Raw genomic sequence first — 24,070 nt, forward strand, 5'->3', positions numbered from 1 at the left:
CATGGATCCTGCTGATCAGAGTCCAGACGGAGCCTGGGACGCGTGGAAATCAGTCATGGTGGTGAGGGATGGGAAGCGTCACATGTTGCGGCGGCAGACCTGAAACACACAGGAAAACACATCAGAGCTAAATATATGTGGAGTTGACAAATAGGCAGTAAAAGCTTATTTTGTAAAAGACAAGAAGAAATGCATATATTTACGTAGTGTGAAAGTTTTTAAACATTTTTACTGAACTGTACTATATTTTGTCCTATGGTGTGACAGCAAAATTTAAGAAAAAACCCCTCTTTGATTATATACAAACAGCATGAGAGAGATTTATCTTTATTGTTAGAAACTTATTTTCATATAGTGTAATGTATTTAATATGAAATTATTATTAACATCATTTTTGACCCATGACTTGTTGGAGAATTCCAAGACAAACTTTGCTGTCATCCATTCAGAACTGCTGAAAATCATACCATTTTAAGATGAGTGATATTTATATCTCCCCTAATGCAATACTCAACTGCTTCTTTTATTATTATTTTGAGATAAAAACAAATCTGTTGTTCTTTTATGTGTGTCACATCATAGGACATTACATCACACTAAAGGACAGAAGTGGTAGTTATTAAAGTATTTCTATTTAATTTTGATTAATTTTAATTGTTAATACAAACAATATCAACATGTTTTGGAAAGTGACAGTACAAGTTTTCTGCAAAAACATCAGAAAATAATTTAAAGTAATTATTGCATTTAAGAACACTGAAAATGATCAAAAATGAATTAAAAAAAGAGTTAAACAAATTTTATTTCATTATTTAAAATGCATTCTTGAAAAGACCTTGTCCTTTGGTGTGACATCTTTGTCCTATGGTGTTACAGTACAGGTGTCACACCGCATGACATTTTCTATCGCACCATAGGACATCTCAGCCTTTTGTGTCAATCAATGACCTTACTATTCCAAACTAACCTGTCAGTAGCGGTTTGCAAAACACATTAGCATATTTTTCCATTATTATGTAGTTTAAAATACAGTTTTTAATTGAAAAATATAACTTAGGGGTGTCACAACAATGGACAACAAAGCGTAACACTTTTGTAGTGGTTCCAAAAAAGTTAAATATTTGAACAATTCTAAAACACAAATATTCCATGTGCACATGTCATGGCCTTCAGTAACATGATCATCACGCATTTAATAACATTTTTACGCTTTTCTTTATAATTTATAAAAAGTGTAATTATTGAACCATGCTTGAGACAGTCACACTATAGGACAATTTTGAGAGTTTGGCAATCGAATTACACTGCAGCTTTTTGGACATGTAGGACAGAAAAAAAAAGCATTTTAAACAACGACAATATTAATAATAGTAATTTTGATCTTGTGGGACAGTAAAAATGCCATGTCACGTCAAAAGCCTATAGGAGAGAGACAGCTGTCTGTCCTAAAAGCACATTTTTTGACTCAGCTGAAGCTGCTGAGATGGTTAAAATAGAGAGCAGCTGCTGTCAAACACCAGAACACATCCTGCTATATTTACCAGCTCATGTAGAGCAACACTAAACCACAGTAATGACTGGTATTCATTGTTAAAACATCAGTAAATGACAAATATTTGCAAAATACTGAGGGAAAACCACTTGTGGCTCTTCTACAGCATTCACTCGATCATTTCCTCACATATATGCACACATATTTATGCGTTATTAGACAGTGAGGTGATTCTACAGCATTAATAAACCTCATCAATGAGCTATATCAGACATTTGTCAGTTCAACTCATCAATAAATGACGAATATTCGGATGTACTCGGCGGAAAAACCACCTGTGGCTCTTTCAGTGTTCACTCGATAATTTATTGAATATTCATTCACCTGACACACATGTTTGAGCTTAATAAAACAGTGAGGTGATTCTACAGTATTATTAATGAATCTCATTCATCACATCGGACGTCTGTTCGGTATTTATGACAACATGCGACAGAATTAACTGATAACATAGAATTTGAAAACACCCTAGCACTATTTACACACGAAACTGACTGAAATACCTGAAGTGTTTTAGGTGTCTGAGGGAAAATCAAACCTTTTATCGCAGATCGCTCCGACTCCGAACGACCTCCGTCCAGATTCTGTTCGATTCTCGACGCGATTCAAACTGGTTCAGCGAATGCACTTCCTCTGCTCTGAATTCGTCTGATTCGCGTCTGATTTTCGTTGTTTTTCTGTCGGATTCTGATTTTCTCGCTGCTTCCATCACAACACTCAGGCAAAATGGCGCTGATGTCACAACCAGCCGCTGCCATGGCGACGCGCCCTCTGACCCCTTACTGGCTGGCGGGCGCGGTGCATTGTGGGAGGTGTAGTCCGTGAGAGTAACGGACACATTTGCATGTAAAGCACAGACGGAGACAGCAATGCATTTATTTGAATAAACGTGTTCGCTTTAAATATTTACACAGAGTGCAAAACTAACATGTAGCGCGGGAAAACAAACAAACAAAGTATTTTCCTTTAGAAAAGTCTTGTTAAATCGGCTTCACCGGGGTTTAAACAATATTAATAAAATAGTAATTTAAAAACAAACACGTAAAGGCTTATATTTATGTTTATTATATGCATAATAATATTATTTAATATAAATATTATTGTTACATTATTTAATACACACATATTAAATGCACCTGACATCCACAGAGAAGTCATTTTAATTGTAATATATAATCTATTTTAAAAGCGCAGAGGTTTTATTTTGCTCCGCGCGCGCGCTGATTTCCCGGAAGTGACGCATGCGCTGATTTGTGTTTGTTTTCCTGACAGTCGCGGCCGTGTTGCGCTTCAAACTGCCAGAAATCAGCCAGACATACAGGTAAACGCTAAATAAACCTTTTATTGCTGCACTTTACTGCTTTAAATGACCGCCTGAGAGAGTGTAAATGCGCGTTAAGTGCGCGTTTGTCCTGAGCTGGGCTCTGATGCTGATGCTAATGTTAGCAGGGGATGAGCAGCTTCATTTATTCATATCAGCTGATTGATGTCAGATGAAGATGATCGTGATGTCCGAGGAAGACTGTGAGCTCTGGTGTTGTCCCTCCTCACTCCTGATGTGATTTCTGCTGTTCGTGGATGTGAATGGATATGTGTGTCAAACCTAGGGAGCTGATGTAGGGATGCTGTCTACATAGGGAGCGTTTGTGGCTCAGTGTGTTTGTCTAGACAGCAGCTGTTGGAGAACACACGAGTGCAGCAGCAGGTTTGAGGCGTTGCTGTCTAGGTAGGTGTCGAGGACATACTTAAATGATGCTGTTTGTAGGGAGCACAGAAATACTGTGTGATTTGAACAAACTCGATACGAGCTGCTGATTCATGTCAGAGATTTACAGTTCACTTCTAAGGTGATTTATTGACATGATTGTGTTTACATGCAATGTTGAGAAAATAAATGTATGATATTACAACAGCAAACAGTAAAATAGCGCTCAAATAAGGTTGGTAATTAACAAAACCACAGATGATATGTACAATATCACAGTAGCAAAAATAATGCATACACTACCATTCAAAAGTTTGGGATCAGTAAGATTTTTTATGTATTTTAAATAAGTTTCTAATGCTTATCAAGGCGGTGTTTATTTAATTAAAAATACAGACAAAATTTTATATTGTGAAATATTATGTTTATTGTAAAATAACATTCTTCTACTTTAATGTATATTAAAAATCTAATTTATTTCTGTGATCAAAGCTGATAAGACTCAGCATCATTACTGCAGTCTTAAGCATCACATGATCCTTCAGAAATCATTCTAATATGCTGATTTATTATCAGTGTTGGAAACAGTTGTGCTGCTTAATATTTTTTTGGAACTTGTGATGCTTTCATTGATTCAGGATTCTTTGATCAATAAAAAGTTCAAAAGAAAAAGCATTTATTTGAAATATAATTTTTTTCTAACAATGTACACAACTGTTCAAAAGGGGCTCAGTACATTTTATTTCTTTTTTTTTTTTTAAAGAAATTATTACTTTTATTTAGCAAGGATGTGTTAAATTAAAGACTTTAATTTGTTAGATATTGTTAGAAAACGTTTATATTTTAAATAAATGCTGTTCTTTTGAACTTGTTCTTCTTCAAAGAATCCTGAAAAAAGTATCAAAGGTTCCAAAAAAATATTTGGCAGCATAAAAAAAATCAGCATATTAAAATTATTTTTTTTGAAGGATCATGTGGCACTGAAGACTGGAGTAATGGCTGATGAGAATTCAGCTTTGCAGCACAGGAAAAAAATATGTATTTTGATGTATATTAAAATAAAAAACATTATTTTATATTGTAATAACATTTTGCAGTATTACTGTTTCTTCTATATTTTTGATCAAATAAATGCAGTCTTGATGAGCAGAAGAGACTTCTTTTAAAAACATTACAAGTCTTACTGATCCCAAACTTTTGAACGGCAGTGTGTGTGTATATATATATATATATATATATTCATTTGCAAAAAAAGACAACTTTTTTTTTCTTTTTTCAAAAATCATGTTTTTCATGTCATTTCATGTCATGTTTGTCAACTGCAGTTTGATTGAGATTAATTGAAATTCTCAGTGAACAAACATGATTTTTTACATTTTTTTTAAATGGAGTTATTCGTTTTTGCAACATACATACATATAGGACAAATAATATGCAATAATATGCGTTTGTAACTAGCGTTTATATATTATTCATTTTGTATCTATATTTAATTTAATGTAATTTTTTTTGCATCTAAGAAAAATTCTGAGAAAAAACTTCCAGTTGCAATAAAAATATATGGAATAAAGACACAATCTCACAATTAATATTTCTCCTCAAAAGCATGATATATATCTTTATATCGCACAGAAGCTGATTGATATCTCACAATTCTCAGTTTATATCTTGCAATTTTTTGCAAGACATTTATTTCTTGCAGTTCTGACTTTCTTCTTGCAGCTTATAATTATATCTTGCAGATTTGACTTTATATCCATCAAGCCTGACTTTTTGAGTTTATTTCTCAAAATGATGACTTCTTTCTTGGAATTGTGAGAAAATAATTCAAAATTGTGAGTTTAAAAAGTCATCTTTTTGTTCTGTGGCAGAAACGGGCTTCCGTTGTTTTCTGAGCTTATTTTGGCATTTGCATTTGTTTCTGTATTTGAGAACTGTGAGACTGTGAGATTGTGGAAGTGTTTCTCAGAGCTGTAGCGTAGAGTCTCCTGACTGCTGCTGTTTGTTCATCTGCTGATCTTCTGGGACTTTAGTGTCCCTCAAGAACTGAAGAACGCTCTCACGAGTCTGAACTCTGCTTCTCAAACCTCACTGAGCTGCTGACTTACACTGGCATTCATGAGATCTCCTTACTCCTAGAATTGAAACTAAGAATGAAACTTTGTCGGTTTGGGTGACTGTTCCAGATGTGCTTCAGGGGTTCGGTCCATAAACTCTACATTTGCAGGAAAACCCCTGTTTCAAACTCAGTTTCGGTACCTGAGTAGTGAAGTAGCAGACCGTGAGTGTTGTCTGTGTGTTTGTCAGATGGAGCAGCAGGCCAAGCCGTACATGTTTGCCAGCCTGACGCGTCCTCACTCCGAGCAGCTCCTGCAGGGTCTGCAGCTCCTGCGGCAGGATCACGAGCTCTGCGACATCGTGCTGCGGGTGGGAGACGCCAAGATCCACGCTCACAAAGTGGTGCTGGCCAGCATCAGCCCCTACTTCAAGGCCATGTTCACCGGAAACCTGTCCGAGAAAGAGACGTCCGAGGTGGAGTTCCAGTGCATCGATGAAGCGGCGCTCAAGGTCAGCGCTGACATCCCTGCAAACCATTACAGACCAGCATCAGTCATTTTCAAATCACAGACCTATATGTGCAGCTCATATTTTAACCCAGAAAAACAAAAATGTGCTGCTTTAAGGGAAAAAAGTTTTTTTATGCACCCGCAAGTTTGAGATTTTGGGCTTTTTGATTTTTCATAAAGTGTTTTTTAGTGGACAGAAAATATCCAAAAGACACTGTTAAGTGTTTCTTTTACAGCACTTTATCTGTTTGTGTCAATAGATTTCAATTACAATCCATATTTTTAAAGCCAATGAGTTTTTTCTCCTACACTGAGCCATAAATCTCCACTTCAGCAGCACTTACACACACCACACTGAGCATTTGTATTCCTGTCTATATCCTGCAGGTTTTTACAGAGGGATTTGTTCATATATCATTTTCTTAATTTTATACAACATTTTATTCCCCCCAAAATTGAAAAATATATAGTGTTTTCTGAATTATGGTGTGATGAAATGAGAGCCAAAATCCCCTCTGTAAAAACATTTGACTCTAATATAATTTTGAAACTGACTTCATCCAGTGTTTAGATTTTGATCAGTGCTTCTGATTGATTTAAATTGTAAAATATCTACAAATTAATGCTGGTTTAAACAAAATCATTTAAATTACAGTGTTAACTAATTACACATTTTATATCAAATGTACATATATTTTACAATTTTCGTTTTATTTTATTCATTACTTGTCTTACTTTAATACTATTTTACTGTCCTTTTGTATTTTATGTGTAACTGGCAAACACTATAGCTATATTAATTATATATTACTCATTTCTGTATCTATATTAAATGTAGCAAACACTTTAGCAAATAACAATGTACAAAAATTTCAGTATACACTACAGTAAGATTTTTGAACAGTAAGATTTTTAATGTTTTTTAAAGAAGTCTCTTCTGCTTACCGAGCCTGCATTTATTTGATCCAAAATACAGCAAAAACAGTTAAATTTTGAAATATTTTTACTATTTAAAATAACTATTTTCTATTTGATTATATTTTAAAATGTAATTTATTCCTGTGGTTTTCAGCATCATTACTCCAGTCTTCAGTGTCACATGATCCTTCAGAAATCATTCTTATATACTGATTTATTATCAGTGCTGGAAACAGTTGTGTTCCTTATTGTGTTTTTGGAACATGTGATACTTTTTTCTGGTTTTTTTGATGAATAAAAAGTTAAAAACAACAGCATTTATTTAAAATATAAATCTTTTCTAACAATATACACTAGTGTTCAAAAGTTTGGGGTCAGTACATTTTTATTCTTTCTTTTTTTTAAGACTTAAGGCTTATATTGTGAGAAAAGATTTAGATGTTGAGTAAATGCTGTTTTTTTTTTTTTCATTATTTTATTCATCAAAAAATCCTGAAGAAATATTTAGTTTCCCAAGAAATATTTGGCAGCACAACTATTTTCAACATTGATAATTCTAATAATAAATCAGCATATTAGAATGATTTCTGAAGAATCGTGTGCCACTAAAGACTGGAGTAACAGCTGATGAAAATTCAGCTTTGCATCACAGGAATTTTTTTTAATGTATATTAAAATAGAAACCATTATTCTATATTGTAGTAACATTTAGCAGGATTATTGTTTTTTTTATATATATATTTTTGATCAAATAAACACAGTCTTGATGCGCATAAGAGACTTCTTTAAAAACATTACAAGTCTTACTGATCCCAAACTTTTTAGCGGTAGTGAGTATTTATATTTTTTTTTTATTACATTAAACCCTTATCTGTCACTGTCTCCCAAGTTTACTTCACCATTTTACAAATAAATCCTAATCTAATCATGGCAAACTAAATATCAATGGGAAGTCTCCTAAATAGATATTTTACTTTTTTGTCTTACAAATAATGAAAGAAAAATAATAGATTAGTTTATGGCAAGAGTGCACCTCAAAAATCTACTTCATAACAGGTATTCGGACCTTTGTCACAAACAGTCTTCCCTGTTACACTTTAGAATTCATAAGAAAACTTAAAATCTCAAAATACATCCTTTGAAAACAATTTTAAAATCGGAGATTGCGTTAACATGGAAAATGTACATCAAAATCATATTAGAAAATGTTTTCATTCGTGAATTATAAAAAGTTAGAATTCTTCATTTGCACGTCTCTGTTCAAAAATGGGAGTGACAGTTAAGTGGTTAATGAGAATTTATTGACAATCATCACCACTGAGAATAGTGAGAATTACAAATCAGATTAATGGTGAAATATTTGTATGTATGAAGGGCAAATCGTCAACTTAGAATTATAAGGTTCTATCTGACATTTTTGTCAAAATTGAGTTGTTCACATATTCTTATTCTTTGACAACTTATTTACATTATTTGATGTTTCTTTTGTAAGCTGTGTACATTTTGGGCCTTTTTTTAGAAAACAAAAATGGTTCTATCTACAGAAGTCTATGGAATGCAAAATCTTTGAAGCTCAATATCTCGAAAGTGCTCAGAATGCAGATAGAACCTTATAATTCTAAGGTGACGAAATGTATTGATTTGGTGGAGAACTGTGACCCAGGCCTGTGTTTGTGTGAGTGCATGTGTTTTCATTCCCGCTGTGTTTGCGTCTCCTCATCAGGCCATAGTGGAGTACGCCTACACAGGAACCGTCTTCATCTCACAGGAAACGGTGGAGTCTCTGCTTCCTGCCGCCAACCTGCTGCAGGTCAAGCTGGTGCTGAAGGAGTGCTGCAGTTTCCTGGAGAGTCAGCTGGACGCGGGAAACTGCATCGGGATCTCGCGCTTCGCCGAAACCTACGGCTGCCACGACCTGTGCCTGGCCGCCACCAAATTCATCTGCCAGAACTTCGAGGAGGTGTGCCAGACGGAGGAGTTCTTCGAGCTGACGCGCGCCGAGCTGGACGAGATCGTGTCCAACGACTGCCTGAACGTGCTGACGGAGGAGAGCGTCTTCTACGCGCTGGAGTCCTGGATCAAGTACGACCTGACGGAGCGGCAGCAGTATCTGGCTCAGCTCCTGCACTGCGTGAGGCTGCCGCTGCTGAGCGTCAAGTTCCTGACGCGGCTCTACGAGGCCAATCACCTGATCCGAGACGACCACGCCTGCAAACACCTGCTCAACGAGGCGCTCAAGTACCACTTCATGCCCGAACACCGGCTCTCCTACCAGACCGTTCTGTCCACGCGGCCGCGCTGCGCTCCCAAAGTCCTGCTGGCCGTCGGAGGAAAAGCCGGCCTCTTCGCCACACTGGAAAGGTGACCACAGACGTAGTTACGGACTTGCATTGAAGTGAAATAAATGTTAACTGAAATAAAATGGTTTTTATATTTTATGTCAGCTAGTTTACAAAAGGACATTTCTCATTTTCGTTTAGTTTAACTTTATGTAGTAAAAATAAAAATAAATAAAAATGAACAGAAACTGTATAGACATTTTTTTAAATAATAATGGCAAAACTATACTATAATAGTATATATATTAAGTAATGATAATAAAATAATTAATTGCATTTTTTTAAATTGTTTTTGGTTAAAAATTGCAAATGAAATTTAAAATATGTTTTTTAAAAATGATGAAGAATGGCAGGTTTTTTGAGCGTCTTTGTAGGTCTGCACAATTTGGCCCACTTAAAATTGGGCCTATATATTAAAATAATGCTGGGTCAAAATGACGTAATAGTTTTAAGGTATTATTAATCTGTAATTCAATTGAATTTTGTGCATTTTATTATTCATTTATTATTATTTTATAGTACTAATAGTAATTACGTTTACAAAATTGTCAATTATGTCAAAATTATCTCAATTTGAATACTTAATTGATTTATTATTAATTTGTAATTATTAAAAAAAAATTGTAACATATATATATAAATGAAATGTATTTATTTTTATTAGTTGTTTTAAAAAGTGCTTAAAAACATATACACTGCCGCTCAAAATTTTGAGATTAGTACGTTTTTTAATGTTTTTTTATGCTTAAAGTTCCATTGATTTGATCAAAAATACAGAAAAAAGTAATTAAAATATTATTGCAATTAAAAATAGCTTTAAAATATTATTTATTTATTTATTTCTGTGATGCAAAGAAATCATTCTCTGAATCAATCTTCAGAAATCATTCTAATATACTGATTTATTACTTTTATGTATGTGTATGTATGTATGTATGTATATTCTAACAATATAAGTCTTTACTATCACTTTTTATCAATTTAACACATCCTTGCTGAATAAGAGTATTAATTTCTTTCAAAGAGAGAAAGAAAGAAAGAAACTACTGACCCCAAACTTTGAACGAGGTGTTTATTGTTACAAAGGTTTTCTATTTTAAATAAATGCTGGTCTTTCAAATATTAAGCAGCACAACTGTTTCCATCATTGATAATAAATCAGCATAGAATGATCTACTGCAGTAATGATGCGGAAAATTCAGCTTTGAATCACAGGAATATTTTATTTTTAAAGTATATTAAAATAGAAAACCACTATTTTAAATTGCCTTAACATTTCACAATATTACACTTTTTTTCCCTGTATTTTTAATTAAATAAACGCAGCCTTCTCTTTTAAAAAGCATTAAAAATCTTCCTGATCCCAAACTTTTGAGCAGTAGTGTATTTATGTCTATAAAATGGTTAAACTAATGAATTAACCAGAGTTGTTTGTTTCTGCCAGTATGGAGATGTACTTCCCGCAGACGGACTCGTGGATCGGTCTGGCTCCGCTGACGGTGCCGCGCTATGAGTTCGGTGTGGCGGTTCTGGAGCAGAAGGTGTATGTGGTGGGCGGCATCGCGACACACATGCGGCAGGGCATCAGCTACCGGCGGCACGAGAGCACCGTGGAGCGCTGGGATCCCGACAGCAACACGTGGGCGTCCGTGGAGCGCATGGCCGAATGCAGGAGCACGCTGGGAGTGGTGGTGTTAGCGGGAGAGCTGTACGCCCTCGGCGGATACGACGGACAGTACTACCTGCAGTCCGTGGAGAAATACGTGCCCAAAGTCAAGGAGTGGCAGCCGGTGGCGCCCATGACCAAATCACGCAGCTGTTTCGCCACCGCCGCGCTGGACGGCATGATCTACGCCATCGGAGGATACGGACCCGCGCACATGAACAGGTAACGCTCACCTGCCGCAGCGCTCTTACTATCGGTAACCGCAGTCCTGGCTTCTGATGCAGTGCTCCTCACTATTTTTCCATGAGAGCTGCACTTGTAGGACAAAGTCAATAGGAGAGACAATGCAATACAAAGGGGGTTACTTTTAAAGCTAGAGATGCACCGAAATGAATTTTCTTGGCCAAAGACGAACAAAATGACGCACTGGGCTGAAGGCCGATTACCGAACATGGTTTTCCCCCATCTATTTTGCCATTTTATTTGACCATTGCATAAATTAAATAGCCAATATTTACTTTTTGCAGTTTTGTCTTGCTTTTCAAAGAAGAAAATCAAAGTTAAAGAAAATTTTTTTTATTTAACTCTAAACATTTTTAACATTCTAGTAGACATTATATATTAATTTGTGGTTAAAAAGTGTATAAATATTAATTTATTTAAGAAAAAGATTGATCGTTTCGCTAGATAAGACCTTTAAGGCCATTGCACACCGAGTACGAAATCTTTGTATGCGTTTTTTGTTTTTTTCATATGCGTCATCCTTTCCTATCGAAAATGCTTTGTGAAAACGCAGAAAATCAAACCTGATCCGAACTTTTTTTGATGGACGAAAGTTTCGGAGCCGGTGTGTAAATGTGATTGACACAGCATGACGTCGTATTTATTATTTAATGTGCGGATGAAAATGTGGTACTCTGTGCAATGGCCTTCATTTCTCATCTGGGATTGTTTAGAGACGTTGTATTTAAACTGCATTTTGGAAGTTCAAACTCACGGTCACCATAGATGTCCACTATATAGTGAACATTCCTGAAGTGTTGTCCTAAAAAAACATAATTTCTTTGCGACTGAATATCTTGAATGACATGTAAATGGTCAGGACATTTTTATTCTGGAAATGGAGTCATCCTTTAACATAAATAACTATACAAATAACTGAAATAAATTCTAAATATTCAATAAAAACGTTTTAATAAGTACTATAATACTATTGTAATGATAATAAAATAACACTGGTCAGTAAATTAGTAGAAACACAATTATATTCCAGGCCTTGTTGCAAATAAAATCTACTGAATGACTATTTTTATAGATCTACGTTTCTTTTTTCTGAGACAGTTTGCAGTTGTGTGTTGCTGCTGTAGTTCCAGTATGAGGACGGTTGGTTTCATCTGATCCTCGATGTTCTTGTGGTTTGGGGCTCATGGGGCGCTCCTGTGTTGTGCTTGTGTCTCCATGAGCGCTGGCTCTCGTGAGATGTGTTTCTCCTCTCTAAACATGTGTCAAGAGTTCTGGAAAGAACAGGGACTCATGGGACACTGCCATGGTTTCACGTGTTTCACGGAGCCAGCGGTCATTCAGATGTGATTTTGATTTTTTCCAGCTGATTGAAACATTGTGAGATCTGAATGATATTCACTCTATTTTGGTAAATCGTATCAGTAGCTGCATTTCCATTACCCTTTAAATTGCACAAATTGAAATTTCAAATTGCAAATACGCCTAATGGAAACACGTCAGTTGCGCAAAAAAGTTTTTACGCTTGCATGAGGTGGTTTTTCAGGCAATTAGAAAAAGGAATATTTTGCAAAACAGCAATGGAAACCTTTTTTTTTTTTTTTGCATTTACAGGTGACAATCGATTAAATAGAGCCAAAATCCCATAAAAATCAGTTGCCATGACTTATCACGAGAGGAAAAAATTATGTTTCAGTCACGTAACATCGGTTAATGGAAACCCCGTCATTTCGCATTCTGATCGACATTTATAAAATATCACCAAAGTTTTGTGCAAATCTGTAATGGAAACGTGCATACTGCTGTGGCATTATATTGGAGATGAGTGGCGTTTGTTAAATCGAATGTTACTAGTGCTACTGCCTGAGTTTGGACAGGAATCAGAGTTGATCGGTGACTGATGTGTGTTTCAGTGTGGAGAGATACGACCCAAGCAAAGACTCGTGGGATATGGTGGCGCCGATGGCGGACAAGCGCATTAACTTCGGCGTGGGCGTGATGCTGGGCTTCATCTTCGTCGTCGGCGGACACAACGGCGTGTCTCATCTGTCCAGCATCGAGCGATACGACCCGCACCAGAACCAGTGGACGGCGTGTCGACCCATGAACGAGCCGCGCACCGGTGAGAGTCACGTGACACCATCACTGAGTCAAACACAACACGTCCAGTTTAGGGTATTGCACCCTACGATTAAACATGAATCAGCCGTTCGAATAAGTTGACTTTTAGTTTCATATCCAGCATGATTGAATTGAAAAATTGTGTGTGCAGGATTCCTACAAGGTGCTTGAACTACTTAACTTTGACTTTTTGAAATTTAAGGTCTGGAAACCCTTTAAAAAAGCAATGTTCCTGAAAAGGTACTTGAAAAGTGCTTTAATTGTTGAAAGCGGAGGAACAGACAAACTGAATCAACCGAGTGAGTCATTTACACTGGAACCGCCCCGATCGATCAAGTGATTCACTAGCAAAAACCAGATCAAATTAAAAAAAGCCATTAATTTTCTGATTTCAACATCGCTCCTAATGATTTTAAAAAGCACCTATACCTTTTCGAAACTCAAAAACCATTGTTAAACTACTGCTTAACGTAAATCACTGTTTCGAAGCACTCCAATTGGATCGCGAATCATTTGATTCAGATTGGGATTTTAAATTTGGTATCATGAATCATTTGATTTAGATCCGAACTTCGGAGAGGATTCGTGATTTGATTCAGATGGAAATTTTAAAGCGTGTTTGTGAATCTTTTGATTCAGATCTGAACTTTGTGTGTGCAGGGAGTACCTACAAGGTGCTTGAACTACTTAGGGTTAGGTTTAGGTGTTTGCGAATCATTTGATTCAAAATGCAACCATGTGGATTTTTTTGGAGTAAAGAACCCAAAACAAAACAAAAAAGTAATACATTTACACCATAGAGGACACATAGGATGAATGTACAGGGACAGTTTTTTTAGGATGAACAGAACTTTGGATAGTTTCCATGTACTTGTCTAGTAGACAAATAAAGAAGAGAGAGGTTTAGAGCCAGATTTTTGTTTATGTATGTAATTAATTAAAACATTTTTGAGCAGTCAAACAAACCAAAGAAAGCATCGTTGACATTGCATACTTTGCATGAGCTTTGGTTTTTTTGCCATTCAGTTATATTTGTATTTATCTATTTATGTTTTTTAGAATTTGAAATTGTTTGACAAGTGAGGTCTCTATTTAAAGTCCTTGAAAATCGAAAAACTAGTGCTTAAAGTCCTGGAATGTGTATAAATGTAGAAATGCTGTGTGTGTTGAGTGTTAATGTGTTGCTGTTGTGTTTGTGTCAGGCGTGGGCTCTGGCGTGGTCGATAACTACCTCTACGTGGTGGGCGGACACTCGGGCTCCTCGTACCTGAACACGGTCCAGCGGTACGACCCCATCACGGACAGCTGGCACGACTCCAGCGGCATGATGTACTGCCGCTGTAACTTCGGCCTGACCGCCCTTTGACCCTGGGCGCCCGGCTGACCGTCAGAGACGCGAGGGGAACTGGCTTTGTTTCTGGAGTGTGTTTCCCGCTCATCCGGCGGCGTTTGCTCCAGCCGGCGCTGGGACGCGGAGCGTTTACGGACCCGCTCCCGCCGCCGCCGGCACCGAAGCACAGGTCAGACGAACACCAGAGCCTTCCGCAAACCCTCGGAGGACGCGGAGCGCCCAGCTCTTCCCCCTTTACATTTCAAGGCTTCTGATGAGGGACGCACGTGCGGCGAGAGTGTGAGCATGAGTGTGTGTGTGTGTGTGTGTGTGTGTGAGTGATGCATGCATGAGTTCAGTCAGCGCTTCGGTCTGGAGGAGAAGCCTGGGACTCGTGATAAGGGCTGCTTCTGTCCTCTACATACAGCTGTGTGTGTGTGAGTGTGTCCAAGCCACTGCACTGACCGTCTGTTTATGTCTGATCCATGCGCTCATGTGTGTCCTTACAGCTGGAAATGAGTGAATCTCATCAAAACACGTTTCAATGTTTCAACACAAACTCAAAATTATATCCTTTTTTTGCAGTCAAAAAATGCAAAAAATGTTCATGTTTTTTTTGTTCATGTTTCAACACAAACTCAAAATTATATCCTTTTTTTGCAGTCAAAAAAGGCAAAAAAAAAAATGTTTCAACACAAACTCAAAATTATATGCTTTTTTGCAGACAAAAAGGCAATTTGGTTTTTGTTTTTTTTGCAAAGTCAAAGATAATTAAAAATAAATTAATTGTACAAAAATTGTATTGAACTTCATTTCAAACTAAAATGTTCTGTTTAAAACACTACAAATATTTTAAATGGTCAAATACCCCATCAAATTCAAATTTACAACATTTGGAAAATTGTTATGGAAAAAAATGTTACAATGTAAAAATGTGACGATTTGTTGAGATTCACCTGAGAGTGTGTGTGTGTGTGTGTGTGTGTGTGTGTGTGTGTGTGTGTGTGTGTGTGTGTGTGTGTGTGTGTGTGTGTGTGTGTGTGTGTGTGTGTGTGTGTCTCATACTGACTGGTGCTAATTTTCTCTTCAGGATTGTGTTGTTTTAGTTCTGTCATGGTGTGAGTCTTGATTTCCTGTTCCTGTGGCGTTCAGATTGAAGCATCACGCAGTAACGTCGCTTGTTGGCGTGAGTGACGTCAGACGCCGGTCACGTGGTGCCAAACGTTCCCGCCCTCGTCTCCGTTTCCCGTCGAATCATGAGTTGAGTGTGAGTGACGGCGTGTGTTTGCGGAGATACTGAAGTTGTGCACTTACCAAACCATTTTCTACTGTGTAAATATGAGTTCCTTTGAGGCAATAAGACTTTTCTTCAACTTGTTTTTTATTTTGGTCATTAATTGCCAAGGTGTTTTTGGGAATCCTGTGACTGACCCGAACGGCTCTCGTCGCTTCGTTTCTTTCCGTTGCTGGTTATTCTGGATTTGGACACTTCTGATGTTCATTTTGGATCTGAACTGCCTTGAGAAGCGTGTACTGGATCGATTCGGCATTAAGCGTGTGACGTCTCTCAGTCCGGGACGTGATTTTAGTCTAGATCTTCATTCGGAGGCACAAAGGGAAGCATCTGTGTTTGATTAGCAATAAGAATATTTCCTTGCATCATGAATGTTCATCACTGTCATTAAATCTGATCTGAGGGTTTCTGATCATCAGATGATGGTGAAATCACGCTGGCGTGACCGTGAGCGTGAGCGGCTCCGTCCGGCTGTTTCCTCTCCATCCTAAAGGCCATTCGTGGAGAACGTCAATCTGCAAAACGAAGAGTGTTTGGTGTTCGTGTCTGAATGGCCGCTCTCACCAAAGTGCTCGTCTCACGAGGGAATCTGAATCAGTCCAGAATGACTTCCTCACTGTCTTAAACTTTTTGTTCATTTTTCCTGATGATGATGATGATGATGATGATGATGATGATGATGCCACATTTTCTTTTTCTGTCCGTCCGTCCAGCTTGTGTATGAAATAGAGTGAATTTTTATAAACCTGTGGATTGTTACTGGAACTAAACCGATAACCTTAGCTACAAACGCAGTATTTATTTTTCACATTTTATCAAGCGTTGAGAGCATAGCATACTTCTGCCAGTTTATTTATGTGTGTCGCAGCTCAACCAGTCGAGAAATAAAGGCCTGGAAACCATTCTGCAGGAGTTCAGCGTCTTTCTGCTTCAGATTTAAGCCAATAGTTCTGCTCAAATGACTATTCAAGATTAGGATGAGTTTGTTTGTTCATCAGATTCGTATAAATGTCTTATTCCGTCACCGTCTCACCAGTGGATCACATGCAGTGAATGGGTGCCGTCAGAATGAGAGTCCAAACAGCTGATAAAAACATCACAATCATCCACAAAACCACTCCAGTCCATCAGTTCACATCTGGAGAAGACAAAAGCTCAAACAAATCCGTCATTAAGACATTTTTAACCAAATTACATTGAGTCCATAATAACACTTCCTCCAGTGAAAAAGTGGTCTGGTCTGAATCAGGAGAGAAATCTGCACAGATCAAGTACCATAACAAGACAAAACAGCTCTTAACTAATATGTGGCCCTGGACCACAAAACCAAATTTAAATTGAGATTTATGCAAAAAAATCTAAATACTAGGAAAAAATGCTAAAGTTGTTCAAATGAAATTCTTAGCGATGCTTATTATTACTAATCAAAAATTAAGTTTTGATATACTTACAATAGGAAATTTACAAAATATCTTCATGGAACATCATCTTTACTTAATATCCGAATGATTTTTGGCATAAAAGAAAAATCTGTAATTTTGATCCAATGTATTGTTGGCTATTGCTACAAATATACCCGTCCTACTTAAGACTGGTTTTGTGCTCCAGGGTCACATATGTGGCTTTATTTAGATGTGAGAGACTTTTTCCACTGGAGACTAGATGTATTTGAGTTCAAAATGTCTTAATGTTGGATTAGTTTCAGCTTTTGTCTTCTCCAGATGTTAACTGATGGACTGGAGTGGTTTTGCGGATTATTGTGATGTTTTTATCAGCTGTTTAGACTCTCATTCTGACGGCACCCATTCACTCCAGCGGATCCGTTGGATAATAAATGCTGATTTGATTGAGCTCATGAACACAGACACAAGGTTACAAACATAGAAAGTTTTATTTGCAGTGACAGCAGATAGAATATCTGACTAATAGTGGATATGGATTATAAAAGTATTAATACACATCAATTCATACCACATGTGTAACATTTCATTGATGGTTGTGATGCTTCCGTAAACAAATCCTCATCTAATCCTAGTCCTCTAACTAGTCATGATGAGTGCAAGTCATAAAGTAGATGAAGAGCTATAAACAAACAATAATAAAGATGATTAAGAAACAAGTGATTTTCTGTTGGAGGCTAAATGTATACATGAATCTAAATCTTCGTTAATCACCATCAGTGAGTTCAGGACCCATTTCTGATGATACTGTAAGTAAATATATGATATTTTCTGTCTGGTCTGTATCAGTGTGGATGACACAGATGTTTCTGAACTGCATGAATGTTTCTGTTAAATGAAAGTTAAGAAATAAGTTTCTGGAAGTTTCTTCACACAAGCACCCAGAACTATTATAGTCCATCATCACAGACTCTTGGATTCCAAGTAGCAGAAAACAGACCAGAGAATCACGTACAAAATTGCAAAAGTCAATATAAAACATCACTGCAACACACGAAAGTATACTGTCATCAAGAGTTGATTGTAAAGGGAATATGGTCTGAGTGTTTGCACAGGTGTTCATCGCTCTGTGGTCCTGATGTAGACTAGTGAGGACAGCAGCAGGAACTCCGGAGGTTTGTTCAGCAGCACCAGGTTGTCGCTGCGCAGGCCGTCGTAATGCATCCAGTAGCCGTCGATCTGGAACGCAGCCGAATAATGATGCTCGTCTCTGTTGAACAGCGTCGCTCCCTCCAGTGAGTACCTGAGCAACACAAACACACACATGAGCACACGCTTACAAAACACACACATGAGCACACGCTTACAAAACACACACATGAGCACACGCTTACAAAACACAGACCACTGCATTGAAGCTGACTTGCAGGAACAGAAACCAACGAGTTTGCAAGTTTTAGTTAAATCATGCACAGTTTTATTAAAGGATCACTCCACTTCCAAAATAAACATTTTCTTCAGTCATAAAGAAATGAAGTTCTTTGAGGAAAACATTCCAGGATTTTTCTCCATAAAGTGGACTTCAATGGTGCTCAACAGACTGAAGGTTAAAAATGCAGCTTCAAAAGATTTTATGATCCCAGCCAAGGAAGAAGGGTCTTATTTAGTGAAATGATTCATTATTTTCTGAAATAAATTACAATCTATATACTTTTTAACCTCAAAAGTTAAGTCAAGAGTAAGAAGAATACCGTTGTTCAGAGAGCTCCAGATGATACGGCACATACGACATATCCTCCGACTGCCACATCTGCATGTTGAGGATGACGAAGGGCGGCGGGCCGTGACAGAAGAACCTCTGACTGAACTCTCTCAGACCGTCACAGCTGGAACACAAACACACACAGACACACACAGACACACACAAACACACACAGACACACACAGACGTGAGCGAGAAGATCAGATCCACACACGACCATCAAACACTGAGAAACAACTCACTCCAGCTCTTCACAGAGCTCCAGCCGCGCACAGAAGAACTCGTCCAGCGCCGACTGAATGGGATCTTTGTCTGGAAGCTCATGAGGAGGACTGACAGAGAAACACACAGAGATACAGCCGTCAATCATCTCACAAACATCTGTCAGACGCTCAACTCCAACGCCATTATGGACATTTATCAAGCACTCAATCTACTCCACGTCTTCTGGTCGTCTGATTGATAGTTAGAATTATAAGATGGTTTATGATGCTCCTAAAATGGTTTATGCAGGTCCTATGATGGTTTATACTGGACCTAAGATAATACTGGACCTAAACTGGTTTATGCTGGTTCTAAGCTGGTTTATGATGGCCTTAAGACGATTTATGCTGGTCCTAAATTGGTTTATGCCAGTCCTAAAATGGTTTATGCTGGTTCTAAGCTGGTTTGTGATGGTTTTAAGATGATTTATGCTGGTCCTAAATTGGTTTATGCCAGTCCTAAAATGATTTATGCTGGTTCTTCTAAGCTGGTTTATGATGGTTCTAAGATGATATATGATGGTCCTAAAATGTTTTATGCCAATCCTTAATTGTTTTATACCAGTCCTAAAATGGTTTATGCTGGTCCTAAATTGGTTTATGCCAGTTATAAATTGGTTTATGCTGGTCCTAAATTGGTTTATGCCAGTTATAAATTGGTTTATGCCAATCCTTAATTGGTTTATGCTGGTCCTAAGATGGTTTATGATGTTGCTAAAATGGTTTATGCTGGTCCTAAATTGGTTTATGCCAGTTATAAATTGGTTTATGCCAATCCTAAATTGGTTTATGCCAGTTATAAATTGGTTTATGCTGGTCCTAAATTGGTTTATGCCAGTTATAAATTGGTTTATGCCAATCCTTAATTGGTTTATGCTGGTCCTAAGATGGTTTATGATGTTGCTAAAATGGTTTATGCTGGTCCTAAATTGGTTTATGCCAATCCTAAATTGGTTTATGCCAGTTATAAATTGGTTTATGCTGGTCCTAAATTGGTTTATGCCAGTTATAAATTGGTTTATGCTGGTCCTAAATTGGTTTATGCCAGTTATAAATTGGTTTATGCTGGTCCTAAGATGGTTTATGATGTTGCTAAAATGGTTTATGCTGGTCCTAAATTGGTTTATGCCAGTTATAAATTGGTTTATGCCAATCCTAAATTGGTTTATGCCAGTTATAAATTGGTTTATGCCAATCCTAAATTGGTTTATGCCAGTTATAAATTGGTTTATGCTGGTCCTAAATTGGTTTATGCCAATCCTAAATTGGTTTATGCCAGTTATAAATTGGTTTATGCTGGTCCTAAATTGGTTTATGCCAGTTATAAATTGGTTTATGCTGGTCCTAAGATGGTTTATGATGTTGCTAAAATGGTTTATGCTGGTCCTAAATTGGTTTATGCCAGTTATAAATTGGTTTATGCCAATCCTAAATTGGTTTATGCCAGTTATAAATTGGTTTATGCCAATCCTAAATTGGTTTATGCCAGTTATAAATTGGTTTATGCTGGTCCTAAATTGGTTTATGCCAGTTATAAATTGGTTTATGCCAATCCTAAATTGGTTTATACCAGTCCTAAAATGGTTTATGCCAGTTATAAATTGGTTTATGCCAATCCTAAATTGGTTTATACCAGTCCTAAAATGGTTTATGCCAGTTATAAATTGGTTTATGCCAATCCTAAATTGGTTTATACCAGTCCTAAAATGGTTTATGCCAGTTATAAATTGGTTTATGCCAATCCTAAATTGGTTTATACCAGTCCTAAAATGGTTTATGCCAGTTATAAATTGGTTTATGCCAATCCTAAATTGGTTTATACCAGTCCTAAAATGGTTTATGCCAGTTATAAATTGGTTTATGCCAATCCTAAATTGGTTTATACCAGTCCTAAAATGGTTTATGCCAGTTATAAATTGGTTTATGCCAATCCTAAATTGGTTTATACCAGTCCTAAATTGGTTTATGCCAGTTATAAATTGGTTTATGCCAATCCTTAATTGGTTTATGCTGGTCCTAAGATGGTTTATGATGGTCCTAAGTTGGTTTACGATGGTCCTAAGATGGTTTACGATGATATTGAGTGACCATTGATATTTCCATCATTTTATGTCAGTATCTGCTCTACTGTTATAAAGATCTCATATGACGCTTCAGATTTAGTCTAAAGGTTTCCGTTTGATAAAACCAGACGCACTTGACGCTGATGGTCTTACGCAGGTGCTCCTGGAAGCGGTTGGGACAGCTCCAGTTGGAGCACCAGCTCTCCTGCAGGCTGGACATGAGGTTCTCCAGGTTCTTGGTGAAGTTCTCGTGCTCGTTGCCGAACAGGTCGATCTCCAGGGCCGTCTGGTGGATCTCAGAGCGGTACTGGCGCTTGGACATGCGGTCCCAGATCCACAGCATCTTGACGGTGGTGTACTCGCAGGAGTCCATCAGGTACAGGAAGTGCTCGACGAAGCGCTTGCCCAGGAACAGGCCCACCTCTCGGGGGAAGCTGTGGTTGTCTCTCAGGATGACGTAGAGGAGCATGAGGAAGCCGTCGATGGTGCAGGTGTTCTTCAGATTGATCTTGACGTACAGAGGCGTGCAGGCGATGGCTTTGCGTCCCGCTCGGATGGTGAACACGCCGCCCCACGGCAGAACCGGCCGCCAGAACGAGCGCTCGCCCTCCGCGTTGTTGATGATGGAGGCGCGGATCTCCTCAAACAGCGTCTTGGTCCTGACAGAACAAGACAACCTTTAGAAAACATACCAGAGGTGCTCTGACCCTGGACCACAAAACAGTCATATGTGTCATAATAAATAAGCTTTCCCTTGACGTATTGTTTGTTAGGATAGGATAGAAAATCTGCAAAAAAATCTAAATATTGAGAAAATCACCTTTAAAGTTGTTCAAATGATGTTCTTAGCAATGCATATTACTAATCCAAAATTAAGTTTTGATATATTTATGGTAGAGAATTTACAAAATATCTTAATAGAACATGATTTTAATATCCTAATGATTTTTGGCATAATAGAAAAATGGATAATTTTGACCCATACAATGTATTGTTGGCTATTGCTTCAAATAAACCTGTGCTACTTAAGACTGGTTTTGGGCCCCAGGGTACATTTTGGATCAGTTTTGAGCTTTTAGTCTGTTTTGCTGTCATATCATGTGTGTTCTTTCAGACTAGTGAATAGAAAACATACAAACATTTAACTGTTTATTGTTATTACACATTACCTATAGCAGTCAACATGTCAAGTGGATCAAAACCTTTTATCAAAGTTGTCCTAAAACCGAAACTATACCCGTTGATGAACTTTTATTGATCCACTTCAAATGTTGACTACTGTATTTGCATCTGTAGATTTTAATTCCAATCAATTTTTCTTTTACAAACACCAAACTTTACAGATTTATTCCTCTCTATATTCTGAAGGTTATTCATATTTGATTCACACTGATTTATACAACATTTTACTCTTAAAAACATGGGGAAAATGTGCTTGTTATCTGTGTGTTGACCGTATTTTATATGAATACCTGTTTCTGCCATGATATACACAAAAACAGAAAGGGAAATACAAGTTTTTATCTTACATCTCAATGTTTTTTTTGTTTCCACCATGGAATATATATATTTTTTAAAGTTAATTGCTTTTTTCTTGCAGTTCTGCACTTACATCTCACAATTCTGCGTTTATACCTAATTATTCTATGTATATATTGCAGAATTAAAAGAAAAAAGCAACTACATTTTTACAGTTTTAATATTTATTTACATTTTTTCATCCCATTGCAAAATCAAGCTTATTGATATAATGAGTGATTAAAATACCTTTACTATATCAATAAAATCAAACAGGAACTTTGGACCTGACTTTATCTAATGTTCAGCTTTGTGACTCTGGAGCACAAACCGGTCTTAAGTAGCACAGGTACATTTGTAGCAATAGCCAAAAACGCATGGGTCAAAATTATTGTTTTTTTTCATAAACCAATAATCATTAGGATATTAAGATCATGTTCCATGAAGATATTTTGCAACTTTCCTACTGTAAATATGTCAAAACTTAATTTTTGATTAGTAATATGCCTTGCTAAGAACTTTATTTGGACAACTTTAAAGGCGATTTTCTCAATATTTTGATTTTTTTGGCACCCTCAGATTGCAGATTTTCAAAAAGTTGAATCTCGAGCAAATATTGTCCTAACAAACTTATTCATCAGATCATGTATAAATCTCAATTTCAAAATATTCACCCCATGGCTGGTTTTGTAGTCCAGAGTCACATTTCTGGTCAAATGAGTGAATATTTATTTCCATGAATGCATTATTTGTCTATTTAATCAGAACATGTCCGACAATATGTGATACAAAACATCTTTCAGTACTGTGATTAAATAACTCGTATGGTGATGTATATTAGTTCAAATCTTTACCCGACATATACCTATAGTGTCTTACCTTACATAAATGAAAAATAATAACATAAACATTACAGTTCAATACATTCAAAACCCAACAGCTACAATAATGAGCCAATATTTGAAAGTTTTAAAGTTTAAAATGTTATCTTGATATCAGGAACCTGGCTGATAAAACAAAACTCATTTATCTTTAATGCTGAAAAACTGCAGTTGATTAATTGACATAATTATCCTTTCTGCACTTGTGATTGAGTCGTGTTGTTGATATAGCAGTTCTGCATTAAAGTAATGAAGCAGAGTACTACAGTGATGTGTGTGTGTGTTCGTTCACCTGTCCGAGTGTGAGATGAAGCTCTGCAGCTCCGCAGTTTCTGTTAAAGAACAGAAATCTCTCTCCATAATGTTCCGCACGTCTTCATCTCTACGGAATCAACATGGCATCTGTTTACCAGCGCAGCGCCCCGCCCACTCACAGCAGCGCACGTACGCG

The 24,070-nt window shown here is 37.1% G+C and overlaps 2 protein-coding genes across 2 annotated transcripts; one reads left to right on the top strand and one right to left on the bottom strand.

Moving 5' to 3' along the window:
* The first annotated feature begins 5,564 nt into the window (after positions 1-5,564).
* LOC141295928 (kelch-like protein 28) lies at positions 5,565-15,428 on the top strand. The gene is made up of 5 exons (XM_073827214.1): positions 5,565-5,825; positions 8,466-9,103; positions 10,526-10,969; positions 12,901-13,109; positions 14,311-15,428. The coding sequence occupies exons 1-5, from the start codon at positions 5,565-5,567 to the stop codon at positions 14,472-14,474; spliced, it is 1,716 nt and encodes a 571-aa protein (XP_073683315.1). The 3' UTR covers positions 14,475-15,428.
* A 2,197-nt stretch (positions 15,429-17,625) lies between these two features.
* Positions 17,626-24,008, bottom strand: dorip1 (dopamine receptor interacting protein 1). Its single transcript, XM_073827447.1, has 5 exons — positions 23,912-24,008; positions 21,355-21,879; positions 19,137-19,226; positions 18,884-19,018; positions 17,626-18,435 (listed from the first exon to the last, which is right to left on the bottom strand). The coding sequence occupies exons 1-5, from the start codon at positions 23,977-23,979 to the stop codon at positions 18,252-18,254; spliced, it is 1,002 nt and encodes a 333-aa protein (XP_073683548.1). The 5' UTR covers positions 23,980-24,008; the 3' UTR covers positions 17,626-18,251.
* Positions 24,009-24,070: the final 62 nt, after the last annotated feature.

Source organism: Garra rufa, chromosome 21, assembly GCF_049309525.1.
Source record: "Garra rufa chromosome 21, GarRuf1.0, whole genome shotgun sequence".
Classification (NCBI taxonomy): Eukaryota; Metazoa; Chordata; class Actinopteri; order Cypriniformes; family Cyprinidae; genus Garra; species Garra rufa.